A 23,977-nucleotide genomic window follows, 5' to 3' on the forward strand; every position below is an offset into this window, starting at 1 on the left:
TTTTTTATTTTTTTAATGGTTTTTCTTTATTTTTATATTGATTCTATTCTATTCTGTTCTCTTGTGTCTCTTTTTTCTTTTTTCTTTTTTCTTTTTTAACTAAACTTTCCATTGTAAAGTGGCAGTACTTCGCGTTCATCTATAGAAGTTGCTGCGCTACTTTGAAGTTGTTCTGTAACTTTCCCGCTAAACAAGCTTTCGCTCGACAGGCAATAGCTGCTGGGTGTTCCAAGTGGACTATTATGATGATAGTACTTTTGTGGATAATGATTGTCTTCCCTCACATAAATAGTACTGCTATGATCCAAGGGCTGAAAGTCCCCATATCTTATTAAGGTATTCATGGCTCGAGAAGGTACTTGATCCGGAATATAAGTGCAGCTTTCTTCGATTGGGAAGTGTTCAAACAAGCGTAGTGCTTGAGGGTGAATCAGGGTTGGTAATGATTTGTATACTGCTTCTTCTGGGGGATTTTCTTCAATAATAGTTTCTGCAGAGTTGTTGAATAAAACATCCAACTTGACGCTACGTTTCAATGAGCTTTCCTTGTATCCCTGCTTGGGTGAAATTCTATCCAGCTCGTAAAAGAATTTTGTTTGTGAAGTCACAGAGTCGTAAGATCTAGTGCTGACAGTTTTCGTGGTATCATACTCTGGGGTTTCCTCTTCTTCAATGGTCTCGTCAAGACTTCGTTCCATAATATTGTTTTCATTTGGTTCAGTAGTACCCTCAATTTTTGGTACAAGTGTTAAACAAAAATTAGGACTTGTGCTGGAATCTGCACTCTTAACTGGTTCAAACAACTGTGTAAAGCTGGGTTTCTTAGTACCATCACTATCGCTCATATCCACGTCTCCATCATTGTCAAACTCTGGAGACTTTAAAGGTGGGTGATTAATAATTTCATCATCAATTTTAAAACTGACTCGCTTCTTTTTCTTCTTCTTCGTACTAGTATTGGCCAGCTTAATGGTATCATTACCCGTAATACATCCTTTAATCGTAACACCCATAGTACTATCCATTGACATGTCAGACTCATCTGCAGAAACTTTTAACTCAGAGTTTACAGATTCTGTCTTTGTCGGATAAAAGCAAGAGTGGACTTCTTCATTTTCTGGAAACTCGTAATCATTCCCTCGTTGTTGTTCTTCTATTAATGAAGCTGAACTTACAGGATTAGCTAACCACCACTTGCTATTAGCACTCAAAATGCTATTACTGTCGCTCAATCCATCATCAGAAGAATACTGTGGAGTCACTGGTTTTTTTAAAATAGACTTGCTCATTACCCAGCTCCCATTTCCATTGCGAAGAGTTGTAAGAGTACCTATAGTTTCCGGAATATCAGGTTCACAGGGAGATACTCTGGGGAAACTTTCTACCGGAACATGCCGCAACTCTTCCAAGTCAATTCCATTTATAGTAAACTCAGAATGTCGCGGTTTTTGGTTACTAAGATATTCTCCGGTAAATGACAGCTTTTTCTTTTGAAGACGAACTTGAGGCGAAAATCTTAGTTCAGGCTGCGGTGTAGCACTCTCGCCAGAAGCACAAGAAGTCAAAGATAACGTGCATCCTAAAAACATGCGCGTCAATAAACCAACCTCGGCTTCTGTAACTGCTTTATGATAGCGCGATCTTGAATTTTTTTTGTGGCCCTTTAGAGATGAGGAGGTTCCTGCTTGTTCCTTGCCAATCTTGTTCCATTTCCCCCTGGAAACCAAGGTTCCGTCCTTCCTTTTCTTTTTTACTTTTTTCTTGGACCCAGTGTCAAAAATTGACTCATGCTTGACTAGTTGACTTGAGTTATTTGATGTTCCAAGTAAATTAATTGCCCTGTCATTCTTCACATCAAAAGCCATAATATTGCTGTAAATTTCTTGCAAATTGATTGAATTTAGGGGACAAAAGATTTGGTATAATTTGGCCGGGTTTTTGAGAATATTGTGAAGCCTTATGGAGTTGCAATATTCCTCTGCTTGATCTTGTGGCTCGGTGGCCCGCTTCTTATCGCAGACCTTTGAAAACTCATCCATAATGCTAGTGTCCCACAATAATGGGAAAAACACCTCGTCTTCAAAATCAGACTTGGAAATGCTATTGATAGGAAGCACCCAATCGGTCCAAATTGTGGTAGCAGGTTTTGGAGACATTCCTGTACTTCCAGGGAACATGCTTTGCGGGTGTCCTTCTTGTTTTTGATTGAGCTTTTGAGCAATTTTAACAAAACTTGTAGTCAGTTCACCAAGAATACAAACTATCAAAGTTAGTGGACTTTTAAAAAAAACCTCAGTTGGGTAAAATATACTTACAAGGCTCAAGCAAAAGATTAATTAAATCTTGCTTCACAAAAAACATCCGACTTTTATTTGTAAGTTCCCAAATGTAATTCGAAATATCCTTCAACTGAAGTCGAAACTGTCCACTAATAAAAAAAAAAGTTAGAAAAAAAAAAGGGCTTAAAAAGAACTCTTTTTCAAAAATACTTAAAGATTGCACGGTAAATCAATGCAAGGGCCTGGAAAAAATCACCAGCTAATTGACACATTCCATCTGCTTGAAAGTTTCTCGATTTGTCAAAATCAAAAAAATGCAAATTTACCATTTTTTCGCTTGAGCATGGTAGTGGCTTATCACTAAAACTTCCACATGCGTCCTTATACTCTTGTTCAAGAATTAAAGCAAATGCTTGTTGCATATAAAATACTTGTTTGTCGTTACAGCTGCTGCAAAGTTTATGGTATAGGAGAGAAACCCAGACTAAACGTTGTAAATGGGGAACAACGTCAATTGGTCCAGGGAAAAGTGGCTGCGATCCAGTTTCTAGAGGTTGCTTATGGAAAATAGAGCTATACATTTCCACAAGATATTTAATAGAACATGTATCAATGGATCCCGTTTCTAAAAATGACTGAGATATAATATCTTCTTTGGAAATCCAAAAAAGTACAAGTAAGGAGTAAGAAAATATAGTGCATTGGAGTTGACTAGTGCTTCTTGCAAAAGCGTGTAGTTGCTCACCATTAGAGTACAAAGATTGTGCAGATTGGGGGGTTTGAGTGTCGATTGTTGATTTTTCATACAACGTTTTCACCGCAATGGCACACAATTGATACAGCAGGAGCACAAAATCTAAGCTCTCAGAATTTAACGGTTCCTGTGTTCTTGATGAAAACTGATTGATCGGGTACAACTGGCGATACAACTTGTCAAGTGTCTCGTCAAGTAAATAATTTCGGCAACCTGCCAAATCAAACTTGCACCCTAACAATAGCGCATCACAAACCACAGGCAGCGGCATTCCGGTAGATTTATCATTTTTGATTGTGGCGTTAGTTCCCCCATTTTCCAAATCCAAAACACCAACAGAAAGGTGTTTGTTTGGCCGACCAGTTAAGAATTCTTGGGATGCAATACCAGTAGCTGCACCACCGCGAACTGTAGCAGAAATCTGCCGGGATGTTGAAGTACTTGATATTGCGGTTGATATTGTGTGTGAATCACCATCATCTACATGTCCTCCCATAAAGTATTTGTGTTCAAACACGCCACATAATCTGTTCCACACTTCTGCGCCAATGACACGAGTACGGTGGTCAGCAGATGCACTACTCGGTAGCGATACACGGCGAGAGACATGTTGACCATGTAATTCTGCAAATGAGGGAAAATAAGTTTGTGAGCCCGAGTCCACTGGTGAGAAGAAAAGGTGTGATGAATGAAGTGTATTTGCCGAAGAAGGAAGAGATGCGGATCCAGATGAAGGCCAGTGACACGAAGATAAGTCTGTATAATTAGATTCTGCCCAAGCCTGAAAGATTTCAAAAGGAGAAGGAGTGGTGGATGTTTGTGTCTGGTTCTCTGTGTATGGAGTTTTTAACAGTGGCGGTGCCATGTTGTTTGTGGGTAAACAGCAGCTATCGACAGCTGTGGAGGATCCACCAGAAGATAAGCTGGTGGGCATTTCTGCAAGAGTAGTTGCAGTTGAAGCCGATGATGATGATAAAAAGTGATGTTGATGCAGGGTGTATTGTGGTTGCGGACCAAGGTCAATAATTGGCGAAGCAGAAGAAATGGAAGCTAGACTAATGTATTCCGGGGTATATGTAGGGGGGCTCATTATAAAGTAGAAAGTGAAGGAAGAAAGAAACAATCGGTATGAAATGAGATGAAAGAAGAAGAACAAAAAAAAGAACAAAAAAAAAATAGTAAGATAATGTATATAAATGGATTTTGAGGGGAACAAGCCAGAAGTGGTGGTGTTTAACAGGAATCAACCAACTGAAGCCTCAAACTTTAGTAAACTGTATAGTGAAAAAATTCAAATGCAATTGATTTAAATACCAATAACCGGTATGAAATTCTCTATAATAAATTGTAACCAAATAAAAAAAAAACCCCACACCTGTCCAAGAGCCCATCCAAAAATATAAAAAAAGACATTAATTAGTAAAAGAATTTCTTACGGCGGCGATACTTTCGTTTGGGTTTGGTCTGCTTGTTATCGGCTGTATCTTCGGCATTGTCACGTTTGCGTTTCGTAGGACCCTGCAGGTCGGCACCTTTAGATCCAGCTTGTTTCTCTTCTTCAGGCTGCAATTCAGCCGACTCATCTTCTGCAGCAGCATCAGTAGCATCAGCAGTCAATGTTGTTTCAGGTTGCAATTCATCAGTTTCATCCTCTTGTTGCTCTTCATTGTCAGTTTCATCTGAAAACGGAATGCTAGCCATTATCTCGCAATCTGCTACTGCATCTGTCCGAACTTTACCTTCAGGAAGATTTCGAAGCAGAAACGGGAACTGGTGGATCGGTGGTAATTGTGAAAGATGTGGACAATTCTCTTTAATATGTTTTGTAAGCGCTGAGACGGATGTTGGTGAAGAAATGGCGTTGTCTTCATTGTTATCTTTGGCTGCCTCTTGCTCTGTCAATGAATCGAAAACTTCACCTGGGGCATAATAATTTTCCTTCGCAGTCACATAGTTGAGTGCTGTGTATTGTGGTCTTCCCAGTTCCGCATGAATCCCAAACCGTGCCCCGTAAGTGCTGTAAACTCCCGGAGCAGTCAACGAGGTAGCTTCAGGCCCAGCCGTGTGTAGCATGAGTGCACGTCCATATAATCCACGATTTTTCTGTTTCTGTTTCTGTGTTTGTTTGCCTGAAGTTTTGTTACCATCAGCTTTATTAAACGTAACGTCGGACCCTCCAAGAACCTGTATGTTGACTTGCTCTAGCATCCATTGTGCTCTGAAGTATTGTTTCTGTAAAGCCATAGCAGTCTCAGTTGCCAGCAACTGTTGTTCCTTTTCGATAAACTCCTGTGGAAGCTTGTTTTTGTAAAGCCGTGGCATGGGATGTGCAGCCTCTGCTAATTGTTTGTAAGACACACCTGTATCTTTAGCAAACTGACGCTGGACTTTGTAAGCTTGGGCCATGGAATTGCGGCCTTCAGCAGAATGACGCGCCGACCAGCGGCGTGCATGTAAAGTTGTCAGTATGGCTTCGACCTTTTCGCGGCGTTCTTGGTTACGTCCATGCGCAAACATTTTGGCCGGGTCTAGGGCCACATCAATGTGACATTTAGGGTATGTAAACTTGAACCATGAGTACGACGTAGGCCTAGTTCCCGAAGAGTCTCGTCCAGATAACTCAATGGCCCGGCGCAGTTTTAGTGCCTTTTTGCGTTCGAGCGACATTGATGCTATATATTCGAAAAACTCATTGATTGAAATTGGCCGTGTAATTGTGTCGCGGGTAACTTGTTCTGGTGAAGAAGGAAGTGGTGAGGGAGGTAATGGCAGGTTATAATAGAGGTGGCGTTCTTCCGGTGTCAATGGCGATACTTTTGAAGTCAAATAAATGACCTGAGTAATTGGGGGATTAATGTTGTATGTTTTTTGAATTTTTTGAGTTTTTTCTGCAATTTTTTCTGCAATTTTGTCATCGGACTTTGTCGACTTGGATTTCGGCGACAACCATGGAGGTAATTCCAAAACCGGCCGAGTATCTGTTTCAGCAATTGCTGGCTGTGGTTGAGAGCCCGTAGTGGGTTCTTTGATCCGGACACTTGTATCGTCATTGTTGTCGGTAGTGATATTAGGTTGATCTGCTGGTATTACTGGGATTTGCACGGGTGCAGTTGTTGGTATTGATACTGGAACAGTTTCTGGCAAGGATTCTGGTATAGGTTCTAATGATGGCTCTTGCGGCGGTTCCAACTCTGTACCTTCATCAGCTGTGTTTTTTACATTCTCAAGCTCCAATACACTATCCTGATGCTCCACCATTTCTGTTTCTTTGTGTCCATTTACTTCTTTTTTTTCCTTTTCCTTTTCCTTTTCCTTTTCTTTTTCCTTTTGCAACTGCAGCTGTTGCGCAGCATGTTGTTGTAAAATTGTTTTAAACGCATTGCGCGTAATTGCTCTCACACTATTATCCTCTAGGACCGGAGTACTTGAAGCAGCTACTGGCACAAGCGCCATTGATGGCGCATTATCGTGCTGTTGAGTTTTGCGAGGGCGACCACGTGGTCTGGAAACAGGTCTGTCATGCTCCTGTTGCAATTCGGGTTCTGAAGATTGCTCTGCGACATCTTTCTCATGTATTGCTTTGTCCACAGCTTCTGATTCAGAGTCTCCTATATTTGGCGTCGCTGTTGCAGATTCAATGGTAGTATCCTGTTCGTTATATGCTCCAGTGCCATTCTCTTCCTCCCTTTCTTGTTCGGGTGCCGCCACTGTAGACTCTAAATTGGGCATAATTGCAAGAATGTTATCGTCTTTTGGTTCCTGTTTAATCTGTAGTTCTTTTTCAGAAGCTGGTTTTCTTGCAGGTTCAATGGCTTTGAAAGGTTGTGACTCTATGGCAGGAACAGAAACAGGGACAGTTTCCATAGTAGTGACTGTATTTGCCACTGGAACCATTGCCATTGTCGATGGTATTATCTCTTTTTTGATATTAATTTCTTCTTCCTCTTCTTCATGTTCTTCATGTTCTTCATGTTCTTCTTCTTCCATAGTCTCAGGTATATCATTATCTCTCAACATAAGCTGCAATTCTCTAATATCTGGTTTCTCATCTTTCTGTTCTTCACTTCTTTTGCTTTGTATGAGAGCCATATTCTGTTGTTCTTGTTGATTCTGGTGCTGTTGTTTTTGTTTCTGTTGATATTCTTCTATAATTTTCTTTCTTTCCTCGACACTCATCACTGTTTTAGAGTCCTCCAATTTTGTTGGTTTTTTAGGTGGTTCCGATGCCGGTTCTGTTGATGTTGATCTTGATCTTGATGTTGATGTTGATGTTGTATGAGGGTTCACTGTTTCTGTTTCTGTTTTTGTTGTCAAATTCATTTCTTCAAACAGCTTTTCAATCCGCCTATGTGCCACTTCTGCGTACATGTCTGTAACTCTGGAAGGATGGAGTTGAGTGTACTGCGTGAACCATTTCTGGAATACCAGATGTGTCTGCACAACAGATCGTGCATACTTTGAATCAAATGGAATGGAGGCCATAAGAGTTGAAGGTAAAAGTGTGTGTTGTTGCTGTGAAGCAAGAGGTGTTGATGCTAAAGATTCTAAAGGAGAGGATGATGAAGATGCCGAAGAAGAAGAAGAAGAAGGAGAAGTAGTGGTGGTGTTTATTGGTTGTGAAGTAGATGTATAAGATGTTGATCCAGGCGGACGGCCATGTGGCCGGGCTCCTGAGTTACTCATTGAAATCTAATTTTTTTTTTTTTTTTTTTTTTTTTTTTTGTTAAAATAATTAATTATTATTTTTGAGTGTAGTTGAGTGAAATTGGGTTTTTGTTTACAAAATTTTTTGTTTAAAGGAGGGGTGAGTTGGTTTATACTGTAGAGGTGATATATTATTAGGAAATTAAAACGGTGGAGCACATTTAATGTCATAATGAGTAACTCAGACAAGAGAGAGAGAGAGAGAGAGGGAGAGAAAAAATATATATTAGATTTTAAAATGATAACTTGAAAATAGAAAAAAAAAATTATTGTTAAGAAACAGTTAATAAAAAATTAAATTAATCAAGTAAATGATTTCAAAATATAAAAAAATAAAAATAAATAAAGAAAAGAAAAGAGAGGAAACCCTTTTGTAGATATTTTAAAAAAAAAAATAATTTCGCAAGAGAAGTAAGCTTCACAAGAATGATTAATAGTATTCATTCTAAGTATCTTTTATTAGAACCACTTTTCCTTTCAATTGATGATAATTTCTAACCTAGCACAAAAAATTGAAAAGAATTTCAATTATTTAAAATAGAATTGAGAGGGGGGAACTCTTTTTTTTATGTTGTTTTTTTTTTTTTAAATATAAGTTTAAACCTATGAAAGGAAAGTGGTTTGACATTCTGGGGGGGGAAAAGATATTGAAACTCCAACATAAAAAGTAAATCTAATTATATAATAAAAAAAATGAATTAACCAAATTAATTGTTATTATTAAAAAAATAAATAAATAAAATAAAACAGTAACTAAATTCAATTTTGATTTTTACCAATTCTCATGTTTTAGATAAAACGATATATAGACCAAACTGGTTTTTATTCTTCCCCCCCCCCTTTTTTTTTTTTTCAACTACTAATACTCTTCAAATCAATAATTTTTTTTTCTATTGATTTAAATATTTAAATTAATAATAATTGATTTTTTCTTTTATTTTATTTTCTTTTATTTTCTTTTATTTTCTTTTATTCTTTTTTTATTTGTAAACATTGGCTACCAAATATTCATTATATGGTCTTCAAATAAACCTCTCCACACATACTATTTACCATATATATATATATATATATATATTGTCTCTCCCCTCAAAATGTATTACATCTTTTTTCTCTTTCTTTTTGTAACAAATTAGCCTTTCTCTCCCCAAATTTCTCTCCACAGCCCTTTTTTTATATATATATATACTGTGTAACAAAAACAACATCTACAACATCTCTCAATAATAATAAAAAAAAAAAAAATACACCCCACCACTATCATTATCACCACCACCACCACCACAATCACAACCAGTCTTAGCCAGCCCTACTTACCTTAACATCCCGGTCACATTTATACAACATACAACCATGGATTCTCTTGACAATAACCATTTCTTGCGATTCAAGTTCCCACGAATTTCTTCTAATACTCTTCGTGCAGCCGGTGTTTACTTTGCCGGATCTCTTGTACGTTTTTTTTTTTTTAAAAATTTTTAATTTTTCTTTTTTTTTTTTTCTTTTTCCTTAAAACTTGCTGATCTCACCACCACCACTACCATTATCATCGTTTTCTTCGCGATAATAATAATTCTTCCAATCTTGATAATACTTTAACTAACCTCACACCACCCTTTTTTTTTCTTTCTTTCTTTCTTTCTTTCTTTCTTTCTTTCTTTCTTTCCTTTTTCTCTAGTATGCTATCGGATTTTACTCACTACTCGACTCTGCACTCTATTCAAAGCATGTGAATGGGTCCACAGTTCATGTTAAGTTCGCCGACTGGCTTCCATTTTTATTTTCTTCGCTTGGAATGCTGGTCATTAATTCAGTTGATAAATCTTTGCTTTCTGCTGCGAATTTTTCCTTTGGAGCATCTTCTTCAGGATCTGCAGCTGATTGGCAAGCTAAAGTGATTTTATTTATGGGGTTTGCTCTGCTGGCAGGCGGCCTCGCTGGTAGTATTGTTTTATTGGTTCTTAGATATATTGTCCCTAACTTCCCAATGCCTACTCTGAGTATGGGTATTGAAAATGTGGTTGCTAACGGAGCTGTAATGCTAAGCTGTGTTGTTTTGTGGGTTGCGCAGAATGTAGAGGATGAATATAGTTACTCTCTCCAGTTATAATAATAATAATAATAATAATTCATGTTTTATATATATATCGTTCGTTCTTTCTTTCTTTCTTTCTTTCTTTCTTTCATTATTTCGTATATTAATATTAGCCATTGAAATGATTCTGAAGAAAATTTAATTATAAATAACTGTTACTATTTTAAAAAAAAAAAAAAAAATTATTGTTCTTTTTTTTTTGATTTTAATTAAGTTTTATTTTTATTTTTATTTTGACTTTTGTTATTTCAACTTTTAAACTCAAAACAATAATTGCGTGTTTTGGAAATGGTCACCTGCGATAATCCGTCTGTCTGGTCGGTGGTAGATAGAAGGTTTGTAAGTTTGTAAGTTTGTAAGTTTGTTTAGTATGTTTTTTGGAAAAAGTCCCCATCATCATGACATCATGACATCATGATGATGATCTTTCAAATGCCTATTTTTTTTTTGTTTTTTTCCTCAAATATATCATTATATCTACAATAATTACATTATTTTTTTTTTCAATTTAAAATATCAAATATATATATATATAAATATTCATTATTTGAATATTCTTATTAAATTTTTACTACGAAAATCATCATGTCTTTTTTTTTTTCTTTTCTTTTGTGTATAAACAAAGTTAATGAGTGGCAAGTTAAACTCTTTTTTTTTTCTTGTATTATATACTTTATTATATATATATATATATATATATATATATATAATTAATACAAATATCTCTTATTTTATAACAGTTTTATAAAAAAAATAAAAATAAATTAAATTAGAAAAAAAATCACATTGTAATTAAAAAGAAGAAAAAAAAAATTAAATCTTCTTTCTTTCATCTTCATCTTCTTTATTATAATTCCTATAACTTTTTTTTTTTTTTTGTTCTGTAGACTTTTTTTCTTGTATACATATATATATGTTTGTGTGTTTAGTATAGTTTTTTTTTTTCAAATTTTTTTGTTTTGAGTGGGGAGAGGGGTGGTTTTTTTTTTTAATAATTTCTCATTTCAATAATAAAAAAAAAAAACTTAACATCCGAAGTCATCATCCTTTATCATCGTAGTTATTGTCTTCATAATAATTGCAAACTTAGTTATTCACTCGTCACCTCTTCTTATTCTTCTTCTTCTTCTTCTTCTTCTTCTTCTTCTTCTTACTTCAGTATCTTTCCCTAATTAACACCTGCCCGTATCTGTTCTGGGCGCAGAGGAATAAATCGATCAAGATCAATGCCTTGGGCCGCCAGTTGAGGCCGGGCATGTGGGGGGACAAGCTTCTGATTAAGTTCTGGAGCAATGGAGAGCTCGAGTTGAGAAAAGTTAAAGAGTGGTGGAAGGTCACGAGAGGGGCCTCCGCCAGGGGTGCGCGAATCCGGAAGTCTAGTATTGGGATCGCGGAGCTCATCAAAGAAAGAGTGAGCCATGGCTTCAATGGCAGAAAGACGGACTCCTGGGGAATACTCAAGAAGACGGGCTATTAAGTCAATGGCCTCTGGACTAGCTTTGCGGAAAACCTTGGTGAAGGGATGGGGTTTGATTTGAGGGAACTTATGCTCGACATAGTTGGGGTTCATGGTACGGATTTGTTCACGGGTTGGAGTGCCGAGGACCTTAATAATTTCGACAAGTTGGTCAATACCGGATTCTCCAGGGAAAAGGGGCTGGCCAAGCATAAGTTCTGCCATGACGCATCCCGAAGACCAGACGTCAATTTTGGTGGTATAGTTTGTGGCGCCGAATATCAGTTCCGGAGCGCGGTAGTAGCGGGAGCAAATGTAGGAAACGTTGGGCTCGCCAGGGACGAGGTTTTTTGCAGAACCAAAGTCGCAAAGCTTAAGGATGCCGGTGCGTGGGTCTAGCAGCAGGTTCTGGGGCTTAATATCGCGGTGGCAGATGCCGAGAGCGTGAATATATGCGAGTGAGCGGAAAAGCTGGTAAGTATAGAGCTTGACTTCAATCATGGGCATAGAGGTCTTTTGTTTAGCAAAGTGGCGAAGGGCTCTGTAGACTGTTTCCGGAACATATTCGAGAACAAGGTTGAGATAAACTTCATCTTTTTCGGTAGAGTAAAAGAAAGCCTTGAGTTCGACAATGTTAGGGTGACTAACCTTTCTCATGATTTCGAGTTCACGATTCTAAAAAAAAAAAAAAAAAAAAAAAAAGTCCAAAGGTTAGAGAGTAAAAAAAAAAAAAACAAGTCAAGCAATGTTGGAGAATACTCACCTTGAAGCGTTTATCTTGAAGAACACGTTTGATGGCTGCATATTCACCAGATGGAGATAGTTTTGTTTGAAAGACAATTCCAAAAGAGCCGCTGCCAACGACATTGTTTTGTTGGGAGTATGTGAGTTCCTTAAACTCTCCAGTTTTTCCGTCCTGGACTTTTTTGCAAACTAGCTGGGACATTTGAGAAAGAGATTGGGGAAGGGTATTTGGTTTTGTATTCTATAAGGATATAAAACAGAAATGAGTTTAGTGGTGGTGGTAGTGGTGGTGGTGGTGGTGATGGTGATGGTTGTAGAGTGGTAATGGTAGTGGCAGTGTTGATTTAGTATATAATAAGTGTTAAATACTTTAAGTATAGAGAAAAGGAGGGGTATATTGAGTGAGTGGGAGGAGGAGGAGTAGTAGTAGGAAGTTTAAAAGGGGAAAGGGTAATTGGGTGAGAATCAGTTTGTTTTGTAAACGCCAAAGGTTAATAAAGCCAGTGAGTTATAAACAGCTGAAAGAAGGAGTTAGATAGTTAGATAGATTGAGAGAGAGAGAGAGAGAGAGAGTTATAAAAAAAAAAAAAAAAAAAGGGTTATTAAAATATGGTAGATAAATAAATAAATAAATATATTTAAAGGTTAAAGAAGAAGATGTTGTAGTTGTTGTTGTTATTGTTGTTGTTGTTGTTGTTAGATAATTTAATGGAGGTTTATTTGTTGTAAACTTTGGGGGGGGTAATATATAGAATAGTAGTAGTAGTAATAGTAATAGTAATAGTAATATTAGTATTAGGATTAGTATTAGTATTAGTATTAGTATTAGTATTAGTATTAGTATTAGTATAGAATATATTCAATATAGATTTGTTTTTTTTTTTTTTGGTTTGGTGGCAATGAATTTTTTTTTTTTTTTTTTTTTGATTATAATAATCAGTCTTGGTGGTGGGTGGTTGTTTGATGTTTAGTAGTCCCGCCAAAAAAAAAAAAAAAGGGGGGGAGAGAGAGAGAAAGAAAAAAAAAAGAAATAAATAAAAAATTTAATATTATTTTATTATTATTATTTATTATTATTATTATTATTATTTATTATTATTTATTATTATTTTAAAAAGATGGGGTGGGGGATAATAATTTAGAATGAAATGAAAAGAAAAGAGATTGGATTATTATTATTATTATTATTATAATTATTATAATTATTATAATTATTATTATTATTAATAAAAGTCTTTCTAAAGAAGATGATGAAAAAAAAAAGGAAATTTCAAAGGCTTTATGCCGTATGAATTGTAAAATGAATTAAATTGAATTGGGTCTGTATGATTTTTATTTTATTTTATTTTATTTTATTTTGTTTTTTTTTTTTTAGGGTGAATTAAACTTGAGTTGTGTGGTGATGTTGTAGTAGTAGTGGTGGTGGCTGTGATATTTATTATTATAATTACAACAACAACAACAATAGTTAAAAAAAATTAATTATAGTTGTTTTAAATTTGTTTATTTAATTTAAAAGAATTTATTTTTAATAATAAAAAATAAAAATAAAAAAAACAAAGAAACAATTGAGTTTTTTTTTTTTTTGTTTAAAAATGCTGCTTTTACTACTACTACTGAATTGTTTGAATTGCTGGGAGATTACAATTTGGTTGAAACTACTTTAAAGGATTTGTTAATTATTAACAATAACAACAAATTTACTAACAAATATAATATATATATATAATTATTTTAGTGTAACAAATAAAACGTGTAATACTAATTAATTTATTTATTTATTATTATTAAATTATTAAATGACACATTCTAAAAAAACCTGAATGGCCCTGATAATGATGATGATGATGATGTCCTACTGTGACGGCTTTTGATGCACTGATGCACTGATGCGCTGATGCATTGATGGCTGATGGCTGATGGCTGATGGCTGAGTGGTAGATGATTGCTGTGGCTGCTTAAAAGGGCAACCGTTCCGCAGGTAATAAATAAATAAATAACTGTGATTTTTATAAAAATTTAATAAAAATTTAATAAAAATTTAATAAAAATTTAATAAAAATTTAATAAAAATTTAATAAAAATTTAAAGTATATATATATATATATTTTTTTTTTCAATCAAATCTAAACTGAATGATATTTTAAATAGATTGATTAATTGAAACTACAGTCTTTAATACTATTACATCAACAACAACAACAACAACAACAAAAAAATATGAATTTTTAAACTGGATTAAACTGATTAAAAGATATATAAATGACCCGGTGTAACAATTCTTTTGAAAAATAACAAAGCAAAAAAAAATTCAATTCAATTCAATTCAATTCAATTCAATTTTTTTTTAAAGCCCACGGGATAAAGCCACGGCTCTATATAAAACTAATTAGTCTTATAAGGCTTAAAAAATACTAGTTTCAAAAAAAATAAAAATAAAAATAAAAATAAAACCACTAAACTTTTCTTTCAAACAAAGGTCTTTTTTTTTTATTTTTTTTTTCTCAGTTCATCTTTTTTCTTTAGAAAGAAAAAAATAAAAAAAAATAAAAAAAATAAAAAAGAACTCTTAGAGTTTAAAATGATCTTTAAAAAAAAAAATTGTCTTTCGTAGAATTCTAAAAAAGCCTCGGATTTTTTTATGATACGTTTTATAAAAAAGAAATAAAAAATAAAAAATTTTTTTTCTTTTCAAATATATCGGTAGTCAATTCGCCCAGAATAATAATAATAATAATAATAATAATAATAATAATAATAATAATAATAATAATAATAATAATAATAATAATAATAATAATAATAATAATAATAATAATAATAATAATAACAACAACAACAACAACAAAAACAACAACCATCTCCTCCATCCCTCCAGTTAAATGGATCCAAATTGGTTTCTCCGCGTTCCTGATCAGTTTTAGTGACACAATGCACCACCAACGTTAAAAAATAATTTTTTTTTTTTTTTTTTCATTTCCTTCAATAAAAAAAACCTGAAAAGGAGGCAGAGCAGGTGGGAGAAAAGAAGTTATTTGAAGTTTTTTTTTTTATTTCTTAAAGTATCCCAGTGTAATAAAAGTATATATATATATATATATATGTTTAATATGACACATGTGTAATTTTGAAATTTTGACACAGAAATAATCAAAATTGAATCTTTAGAGTCTATTAGACAAATTCAGATAGGAATTGATTGAAATTTTTGTAAAATACTTTTATGTATATATAAGTATATATACATCTACTGATTTAAAATATATAGTACAATGATCAATTATTTATTATTTATTATTATACAATTGATTAATATTTTGTTTTTTGAGGTTTTGGTTTTGTTTTTTTTTTTGTCAATTCTCTAATCTTGACCTTGTTAGGACTTTGAGGCTACAGATGATGGATCTAAATATTCAATGACCGTTGATCCTCATATTTATATCTAATAAAATTTTTCAATTTATTTTTTTTATTTTTTTTTATTTTTTTTTTTTTCAATTACTTTAATCTGATCTGACTGATTTCAATCTCACAACAAAAAAAAAATGAATAAATAAATAAATAAAATTTTTCAATTCTTTTTTTGGTTTTTTTAAAAAAAAAAAAAAAACTTTCTTGCTTGTCAGTTGACCTTTAAAAAAAAAAATTTTTTTTTTTAATATTTGCCTCCCCCTCTTCTTCCTCCTCTTCCTTTAAATTTCCCTACCTAAAAAAAAAAAAAAAACCCCACACACATGACGACAATTTAAATAAGAAAAAAAAAAAAAAAAATATTTTTAAGTACAACAACTATTACTGGGCTCAGCATATTACAATCTCTATGACAACAACAACAAACAAACAAACAAAAAATAAAAAAAAAGTTGAAACAGCGCCTCTTCTTTACTTTTTTTTTTAATTTTTAATTTTTAATTTTTTTTGGGCTTTCCCTTCTCTGCCTGTAAACTTTCGGCAACCTCCTAAACTTTTAAATATTACATGACTAAGCGAGTATCTTATGAACGTTAAATCGCTTGTATATTATTATTATTATTTTAAATTAATTTATTAATTTATTAATTTATTAATTTATTAAACTATCTTATCACGTATATTATCATCCGCTTATTGTTATCGTCATCATCTTCTCTTTAAAAAAATAAATCTAATAACAAAAACCATGATCCACAATCGTCTAAAACTCAATCACTCTTTCCAATATATATATATATATATCCACCCTCAAAAAAAAAAAAAAAAAATTCATTCCTTTTAATCGTCTTCTTCTTCTTCTTTTTCTCTTTACATTAATTTTTCTCAAAAAAAAAAATATATATATATATACCTCATTTTATATTCTACATATGCTCCTCTTTAATCACATTGGCCAGCCAGTCCAATCCCTCACTTAACCCTTCTCCTGTAATCGCACTCGATCCCATAATACTCCAGCTTCGATCTTTAAGATCAACAAGCTTCAATGCCTTCGATACCTCCGATGCTGACAGTGCTCCAGGCTGATCCTGCTTGTTGGCAAACACAAGTAATGCTGCATCCTTGAGTTCCTCCTCAGCCAACATGGTATGAAGTTCCTCAGCACACAACTCAATTCGTGCCTTGTCTGTAGAATCAACAACAAATATCACCGCCTGTGTATCGTTTGTATAAAGTACCCAGAACGGTCGTAACGCTGTTTGTCCGGAAACATCCTAAAAAGAGAAAGCAAAAAAAAAAAAAAAAAAAAAAAAAGAAAATGTTAAATCAAAAAACGTATTTCACTCATTTGTTTGAGCCGCACATAACATCACCACCATCTCTTAATACTTACCCAAACATTGAACTTTAGATTTTTATAAGTCAGGGTCTCAACATTGAATCCAATAGCTATTAAACAAAAAAAAAAAAGATTTTTCGTTAGAATCATTCAATAATGAAATTTTTTTATTTCTCTTTAATACTCACTTGGAACTGTAGAAACAACCTCTCCCATTTGTAGCCGATATAGAATTGTCGTCTTACCAGCGCCATCAAGACCCAGTATTAATATGCGCACCTCCTTGTTGCCGCCCCATAGCTTAGAAAGAATCGATCCAAAAACGTTACCTATTTGACAACAAAATAATAGATCTGGTTAGATTTCCTTCGTTTTCATTTTCATTTTTTTTTTTCATTTTGTTTGTAGTAAACATATATATATGTCATGCACGCGTCATAATCATCATAGTTGGTTGGTATTATAAAAATACAGAATTGATGTTTATAACATCAAAAGATGATTCCAACTAACCCATTTTTTTTTTCTATATTAATAATAATTCTGGTAATAATAAGTGTTTGTAGTATATGTTGGAGTGAATATATATGCGATAAGTCTTAATGGTATATATATAGTTGTAATTATTCCCGATATACACACGTCAATAAAAAAAAAAAAAAAAAAAAACAGACTTCTGTATATCCAGATCTCTTTATATCAATTAATATATCTTTCTTTCTTTCTCTTTGAATATATGTCTTCTGTGGATATATGCAAATTCGTGTCTTTAGTAAGTATAAATGACAAGGAAATTTTTTTTTTCTTTTATTTTCTTATTGTTGCTATAATATATCGTGGAGTGAAATTATATACAAGTATTTAGAACTTGGTCCGGTGGCAGTAACAAAAAAAAAAAAAAATAAAAAATGGTAGTAGTAGGAAGGGAAAAAAAAAAAAAAAATGCTCCGGTGGCCATAATCAAAACCAAACAATAATAATAACGCCGTACGTGCCCTAACCCCTTTGGAATTCTCCACAAAACAATACCCTCTCGTGGTGTCTTGCCCAAAAAAAAAAAAATAAAAACTCGAAAAACCCCCAAACCAAAAATGTCCCTCAAGTCCTTCGTTTTGGTAATTATCAAGTCCGAAACAGATAGACTTACCGGAAAATATACTTGATAATATCATCATCATTTTGATCTTCTAAATAAGCATATATTAAATATATATAATACCCTGAATTAATATCTAAACTTAACACTCCAAAGAACCATGTTAACAACTTTCGTTCCTTTCACATAAATATTTCCAAACAGATCTGTCTTGACTCGATTATCTGATCGATTCATCGCTATCATCTGTACCCACTTTGGCAACCGCTTAAATTCCCAAAAATACGTTTCTTTCGTAATCAAATTTCTCAAGGTATACATGGACCGCGACCCTAGATATTTCTTCACAACAGGATGATCACTATGAAAGGGCTCTGGCTGCATTAACCCCCGTGTCATCTCTTCCGCAACATGATAATAATCACACAAAACTGGGTCTTTTCGCTTGAGAGGCCGAAATTTCACATGTCGTCGAGGATCCAGCATCACAACTGATGGATACTTGTGTGAATAATAGCTCTGGTTGCCATATCCCACTTTCTTGGCCCCCAATGCTGTTGCATCTACATTTAAATTTCGACGAAACCCAATATTACCATTTGTCAAAATTGAACTCGAATTTACTTCCGTAAAAAATTGTGACTCGTAAAAGAAATCTTTTAAATTAGTTAGGCGCAATGAATCTTTCGCAGTGTATGTACACTCAACTGGCACTAAAGGTATAACCACCTGACTGAACCCCTTATCTCCCAATGGCACATTTCCTCGTAATACCCAGCACACAAGACATGAAACAAACCCTCCTGCAATCAAATATATCCAGCTAGCAATCATATCTTCAGATACCTCGCACTTGCGTTGCAGACTCTTTAATGGCAACCGTCGTCGCCGAGAACCTTCTTGTGCACCAACAATCTCAGTCGACTTGGTTCCAAAGTCCTGTCCATCATTGCACCGACTCAAGTGTGACCGCCGCACAGGACTCCCGGTAAAGTGCACATAAATCGGGTTCCCGTTGTCAAAAGTGTCTGATGGCAATACGCTTCTGCAGTCCCAGGAAATGGCTGCCCCAGAGTATTGTCCACTTGCTGTTGAAGGAGCAGGACCAGAAGGTGGTGTTGGCTCTTGGTAGAGTTCTTTAGTTAAATCTAGCCCTGAATAGAGAATATGCCCACTCATTTTGTATAATTGAATTGAAGTTTTTTTTTTTTAAAAAAAAAATAAAAAAAAAAAAAATAAGTTTACATTGAGATCCTAGTAAAGATACAATGAAGCTTTTATGTAAAATGCAATTGAAACTTGTGATGTCAGAAACATGAAATATCAATTTTTTTTGAAATTCATCAACATAAATTTTATAAAAATCTCAACTTGAGAACCACATATCGAGATATCATTATGATACATTGTTTGTTAAAAGTTAAATTCGCAGTTTTACAAAATGTTGTCTCTGCCTGAATATGTTCTCAACACTTGGACTGCTGCTGGCGCGATGAAAGACTCACTTATCGGATATTATATTGATACGCAAGTTGCCGAGTAAATAGGCTTTATTTACCGTGGGGGACTTTTTTTTTATTACCTTTCAATAAAAATTTCAACAAAAATTTCAACAAGCATTTAAAGATTTCATGATTTTAATTTCAAACATGCGACCGATTTCGCCAACTAAGCGGGTATCTCGTTTCTTTAATCCATTGTCACTTTTCTTTTAAGCGCATCAATTTAGTCATTGTCGGCAGTGTATCCCTCTTTTAATAAGACAAACGTTGCGCTTAATCTAAGCTTACTTTTTTTTTTTTTCCATTATTTGCGTCGTTGATTGAAAAGAAAAAAAAAAAAACCTTCTTGGGTCTGGCGAAATCGGTCGCATGTTTGAACAAAAAAAGGTGAGCATATGAGGTTTATATATATGATGATGGTGATAGTGGGGGGCAAAGTTATGGGCGAAATCGGATCAGTAAAAAATATAAAAAAATAAAATAAAAAGAAGCGCGGCGGGCTACGGCAAACTTCACACCCCCGTGGGGCTGTTGGACTTTAACGCCAGACATGGAGACAATTTATTTGAAAACGAGTCGGTAAGTTGAAAAAAAAAAAAAAAGATATTTTTTTTTTAAAAATCACAGTTTCCAGGCCAAAAAAAAAAAAAAAAAAATCTTATTAAAATAAATAAATTAAAATACTTTCAATATATAATAAATGTCTTATTTTTACATTTCATAAACATTGACTAATTCAAGACAAGCCAATGTCCCTAGCATCTAAGTCACTAATATCAATATCATAAGTTTCTTCCAGTAAATCGTTTATACTGTTTGAAACAATAAATTTCTTTCCCTTCCAGTTATCACCGTAATAAGAATAATCAAAACCCAAGATTATGTAGTAGTATGAGATTTCTGACTCAATATGTATCTTACATGGCTGAGGAATAATCGTACAGCAATTAGAAATCTTTACCTTATTTTTATCAGCAAAAATTCCATAGCTTTCACTAAGACCTTCTTCAACCTTCATCAAACTTTTAGGAATTATATGATCAAAAAAAGAAGAATAATGAAGCAATACTTGCTTCAAGTTGGAACAAGATCTGAATGGACCAAGTAGCTTTTGGAGAGCATAGTTAGGAATCTGGCGGTAAGGTGGCATAACAGACATCACTAACAACTCGGTTTCAAATGCATATGATTCTTTAATTTGAAAAGAAAATAATTGTAGCGTTTTAACTTTAGATATGACAGTGAACAAAGCCTCTTGCAAAATCATTATTGAGAGCAAGTAGTTGTGAGATTCATTGTGGAAATTACGAACCAGGGGTAATAATGACAAGGGATCCTCATATAAATTAATAAATAAATCCAAATATATCTCGTATTGAGGCGGTACCAGTTTTTTAATTTCATACTGCAGCTTTGGTCCTTCTAAAAAGGGTGGGAGCACTTTTAATCCGTCAACGATTTTCAATGCTCCGTCAAATAAATCTAGAGCTAAATTGTTCATATTAAACGCGTTCCACATTACATCCAACTTGATTTTTAGATGCTGTAGATTTTTCATATGCAAAAGTGTATTAACAAAGTTAGCCATCGAATCTAAGCTATAAACACTAAACGAGATGCTTAATTTGGAGATGTCAACTAGAATAGACTTATACAGATTAGGAATAAACTCGTGACGGATTTTAAAAACAAGACGCACAACCTCAGCTCTTGGAAAAAGAAATATTTTTGATTCTGACAAAACAAAATCTGTACTTAGCATTGTTATTTGAGGAACCAGTATAGTTTTAGATGCACTCAATTGGTCATCATTGTCGTTATTTTCATCTTCCCAATCAAAGACATCTTTAGTCAACATTAACCGACAGTGTTTCAAGTTAGATGGCAGTTTCAAGACTCCAAATATTAAAAAATCATCAACTTGTTTTTGAGTATTGACAAGGCCATCGATATAGACATGTTTAAGGTTTTGAGATTTTGCAATCGCATTTAGCAATGGAATCTCAAATGTATTTAAACTGTGATTGAATTTTGCAAGTGGTAAGTGATTGTATAAATCAAAACATTCTAAAGAAGGAAATGATGTTCCATCTGGAACTATCAGTTTATTACTTGAAAATGCTAAATTTTTAATATTTGCAAAGTTTAAAGGAGAAGATGGCGAACTTAAAATAGATAATCCGTTTGCTTTAATATTGAAAATCAAACCAATATCACATTCTGGTTTTTTTCTTTGAAACTCAAAAAGTCCTTTAACAAAGTTGCTATTTATCAGATTTTCTAAAAGTATTATTGACGGGTCAAAATATAATGTCTGAAGATTAGGATAGTCCTCTACAGAAAGAACAAAACCATTGAAAAAATCGTATTCTTTAGAAACTTCAGGCATAGAAATCTTTAAACTTTGTACATGCTCGCTGAAAAACCAAGATGCTTTGCCTGGATTCAAAATAATGGGATAAGGGACTTGTTTTCTAATTGGAATTCGTGCCGATTTGCACCCGACATTGGAACAATTAGAATAGACAGCTGGCCGATATGCATCCAAGAGTGAAGAGCATGTATGACTCAGAGCCTGACGGTCATCTGGCGTTAAATAGCATGATATAGCAAGGTGTAGTTCAAAAGGAAGTGATAAAATTGTAACCATGAGGGAGATGTTGTGGAAAAAGAAAATTCTGGGAGAATCTCACTGGTGTGATTTGAAAGCACTGCAAGTGTTTACAGTGATTTGTTTTTTAAAGGGCGTTAGTTAAGTTGAGAGCAGCCTTTCACTTTACATAATTTAAACTAAAGTTTATCTTGAAAAAAAAAAAAAAAAATACGAAACCTAGTGTATAAAAGTCACGTTTTCTACTAACTAGGTACTTAACTAGGCTAAAAAATCTGACAATGTTATCAAGTTCAACCATGACCCAAAATGGGTAGAAAATCAAACATTTGATGTATTTAATGAACCTATAAAACAATTAATTAGTTATTTATTGATTATTTAAAGTTTCTTTGATCTTTTCAACATTTCCTTCTATGTTTTCTAATTGACTTTCCAAATTATTTATTTTCCTTTCCATTAGAGATCTTAAGTCTAATATCTGTTGAACTAATTTATCTTGATCTAATTTAAAGGCTCGTAATGACTCCAAATTATGATTCATTAAAATTTCCAAATTTTCTAGCTTTTGTGGCAAAACCCTTAAATAAGATTCAGTAGCAATAGAACGTTCTGTCATTTCTTCAATTACATCATCGAGTTCGGATAAATTATGGTCAAGACTGATTGGATTTTTAAGTGGATGAACCTTATTTTTATAGTCTCTATATTCTAGAAAATATCGACTAATTTTTGCAAGAAGCTTTTCTTTTGCTTCAAGAGGATTAGAGCTCATCGTATTAGGATCTCCAGCAGTGTGAAAAATATCATCTTCTCGGCATACAAAAACTCTGATTCTATTTATTAACTGTTGTCTAGCACGAGAAGGATTAGAAAATTCGCTAATTCGAACTTTATATTGAAGATAAATTATGTTAGCTAGCCGTAGATAAAATGCTCTGAGAAGGTGTTGAGAGGGGACTAAAGCTAAAACAATAGGGTTCTCAGCAACTTCCCATAAATACATCAAATCAATCGCGTCAGGTTTAATATGTAATTCTTCTCCCTCAGATGGGTATCGGAGTGGAATACCATCAAAGTAATTACTTGGGAATTGTTTCCAACCAGGTGGAATGGCTAATATATCAAAATCAATAGGTACCAAGGGAGAAAAAAGTTCTTTTCTAATTTCTTCAAGAGTCTTATCTATTCTTCTACCGCTTTCGAAATATTCTTGATTAGTTGGGAAAGTTTGCCCCAATTGAGATTGAAGTCGAGGTTGAGGTTGAGGTTGAACCTGAGCCTGAGCCTGAGCGCGTGATTGCATATGGAAGAAGAAAGGTGGGTTTTGAAATGGCTTTGAAGAAGAAGAACCTGAACCAGTTGAATGGCTGAAAACATCATTGCTTTTTTTGAGGTAAAGAGTCTGATGAATCAGAGCCTGATGAAGTTTCTGACTCGTCGTCAAGTTGCTCAACCATTTCTGAGTGGAGTAAAGACCCATGTGCAGGTATTGTGGTGAACTTGGTTGAGTTTTTTGGACGTTGTTCTATCCCCTGTTCATCTTTAAATTGATTTAAATGGGAATTCCGTGCAAAAATTTCATGGTCATGAAGCCGACGATTCAATTGATCATTTCGAACTTCCGGAGTAACGTGTGAATTGTTTTGAATATCGTTTTTGAAGTTGTCTGAATTCATTTTTTAATGTTTTGATAAGCTTGGTTATTTCAATGTGAAGAGAGATTGCAAGATGATTAAATGGACAAGTAGGGTAGAGTAATTCTCCAGTTTTTTTTTTATTTTTTTTGTGGAACAAAGGGAAAAAAAAGAAAACAAAGGCAAATTTATATTTTAATCATGTCATGATATGGCCATGATCAGTTACTGGATAGAAGTCCAGACCTGGCACTAGTCTCAATCAAGTAACAGTTTTTTCGGGTGAACAAACTTTGATAAACACATCATAAAATTACATAACCGGTTAATAAACATACATGACTTG

General features: G+C 33.8%; 8 protein-coding genes across 8 annotated transcripts; 1 reads left to right on the forward strand and 7 right to left on the reverse strand.

The window, feature by feature from the left end:
- Window positions 1-95: 95 nt before the first annotated feature.
- On the reverse strand, window positions 96-4,123 carry SAPINGB_P002865 (uncharacterized protein; the record flags this gene model as incomplete). Its single annotated transcript, XM_031997583.1, has 3 exons — window positions 96-2,260; window positions 2,316-2,428; window positions 2,490-4,123. The coding sequence occupies 3 exons, from the start codon at window positions 4,121-4,123 to the stop codon at window positions 96-98; spliced, it is 3,912 nt and encodes a 1,303-aa protein (XP_031853474.1).
- Window positions 4,124-4,449: 326 nt separating this feature from the next.
- SAPINGB_P002866 (uncharacterized protein) lies at window positions 4,450-7,716 on the reverse strand (the record flags this gene model as incomplete). The annotated part of the gene is made up of 1 exon (XM_031997584.1): window positions 4,450-7,716. One exon carries the CDS (start codon window positions 7,714-7,716, stop codon window positions 4,450-4,452), a length of 3,267 nt encoding a protein of 1,088 aa, XP_031853475.1.
- Window positions 7,717-9,090: 1,374 nt separating this feature from the next.
- SAPINGB_P002867 (uncharacterized protein) lies at window positions 9,091-9,847 on the forward strand (the record flags this gene model as incomplete). The annotated part of the gene is made up of 2 exons (XM_031997585.1): window positions 9,091-9,189; window positions 9,416-9,847. The coding sequence occupies 2 exons, from the start codon at window positions 9,091-9,093 to the stop codon at window positions 9,845-9,847; spliced, it is 531 nt and encodes a 176-aa protein (XP_031853476.1).
- A 1,153-nt stretch (window positions 9,848-11,000) lies between these two features.
- SAPINGB_P002868 (uncharacterized protein) lies at window positions 11,001-12,234 on the reverse strand (the record flags this gene model as incomplete). Its single annotated transcript, XM_031997586.1, has 2 exons — window positions 11,001-11,963; window positions 12,052-12,234. The coding sequence occupies 2 exons, from the start codon at window positions 12,232-12,234 to the stop codon at window positions 11,001-11,003; spliced, it is 1,146 nt and encodes a 381-aa protein (XP_031853477.1).
- A 4,135-nt stretch (window positions 12,235-16,369) lies between these two features.
- Window positions 16,370-17,302, reverse strand: SAPINGB_P002869 (uncharacterized protein; the record flags this gene model as incomplete). The annotated part of the gene is made up of 4 exons (XM_031997587.1): window positions 16,370-16,720; window positions 16,840-16,895; window positions 16,974-17,114; window positions 17,299-17,302. The coding sequence occupies 4 exons, from the start codon at window positions 17,300-17,302 to the stop codon at window positions 16,370-16,372; spliced, it is 552 nt and encodes a 183-aa protein (XP_031853478.1).
- A 708-nt stretch (window positions 17,303-18,010) lies between these two features.
- On the reverse strand, window positions 18,011-19,060 carry SAPINGB_P002870 (uncharacterized protein; the record flags this gene model as incomplete). The annotated part of the gene is made up of 1 exon (XM_031997588.1): window positions 18,011-19,060. One exon carries the CDS (start codon window positions 19,058-19,060, stop codon window positions 18,011-18,013), a length of 1,050 nt encoding a protein of 349 aa, XP_031853479.1.
- A 1,059-nt stretch (window positions 19,061-20,119) lies between these two features.
- SAPINGB_P002871 (uncharacterized protein) lies at window positions 20,120-22,033 on the reverse strand (the record flags this gene model as incomplete). Its single annotated transcript, XM_031997589.1, has 1 exon — window positions 20,120-22,033. One exon carries the CDS (start codon window positions 22,031-22,033, stop codon window positions 20,120-20,122), a length of 1,914 nt encoding a protein of 637 aa, XP_031853480.1.
- A 331-nt stretch (window positions 22,034-22,364) lies between these two features.
- SAPINGB_P002872 (uncharacterized protein) lies at window positions 22,365-23,477 on the reverse strand (the record flags this gene model as incomplete). The annotated part of the gene is made up of 1 exon (XM_031997590.1): window positions 22,365-23,477. The coding sequence occupies one exon, from the start codon at window positions 23,475-23,477 to the stop codon at window positions 22,365-22,367; it is 1,113 nt and encodes a 370-aa protein (XP_031853481.1).
- Window positions 23,478-23,977: the final 500 nt, after the last annotated feature.

Source organism: Magnusiomyces paraingens, assembly GCF_902498895.1.
Source record: "Magnusiomyces paraingens strain CBS 517.90 genome assembly, contig: contig2, whole genome shotgun sequence".
Classification (NCBI taxonomy): domain Eukaryota; kingdom Fungi; phylum Ascomycota; class Dipodascomycetes; order Dipodascales; family Dipodascaceae; genus Magnusiomyces; species Magnusiomyces paraingens.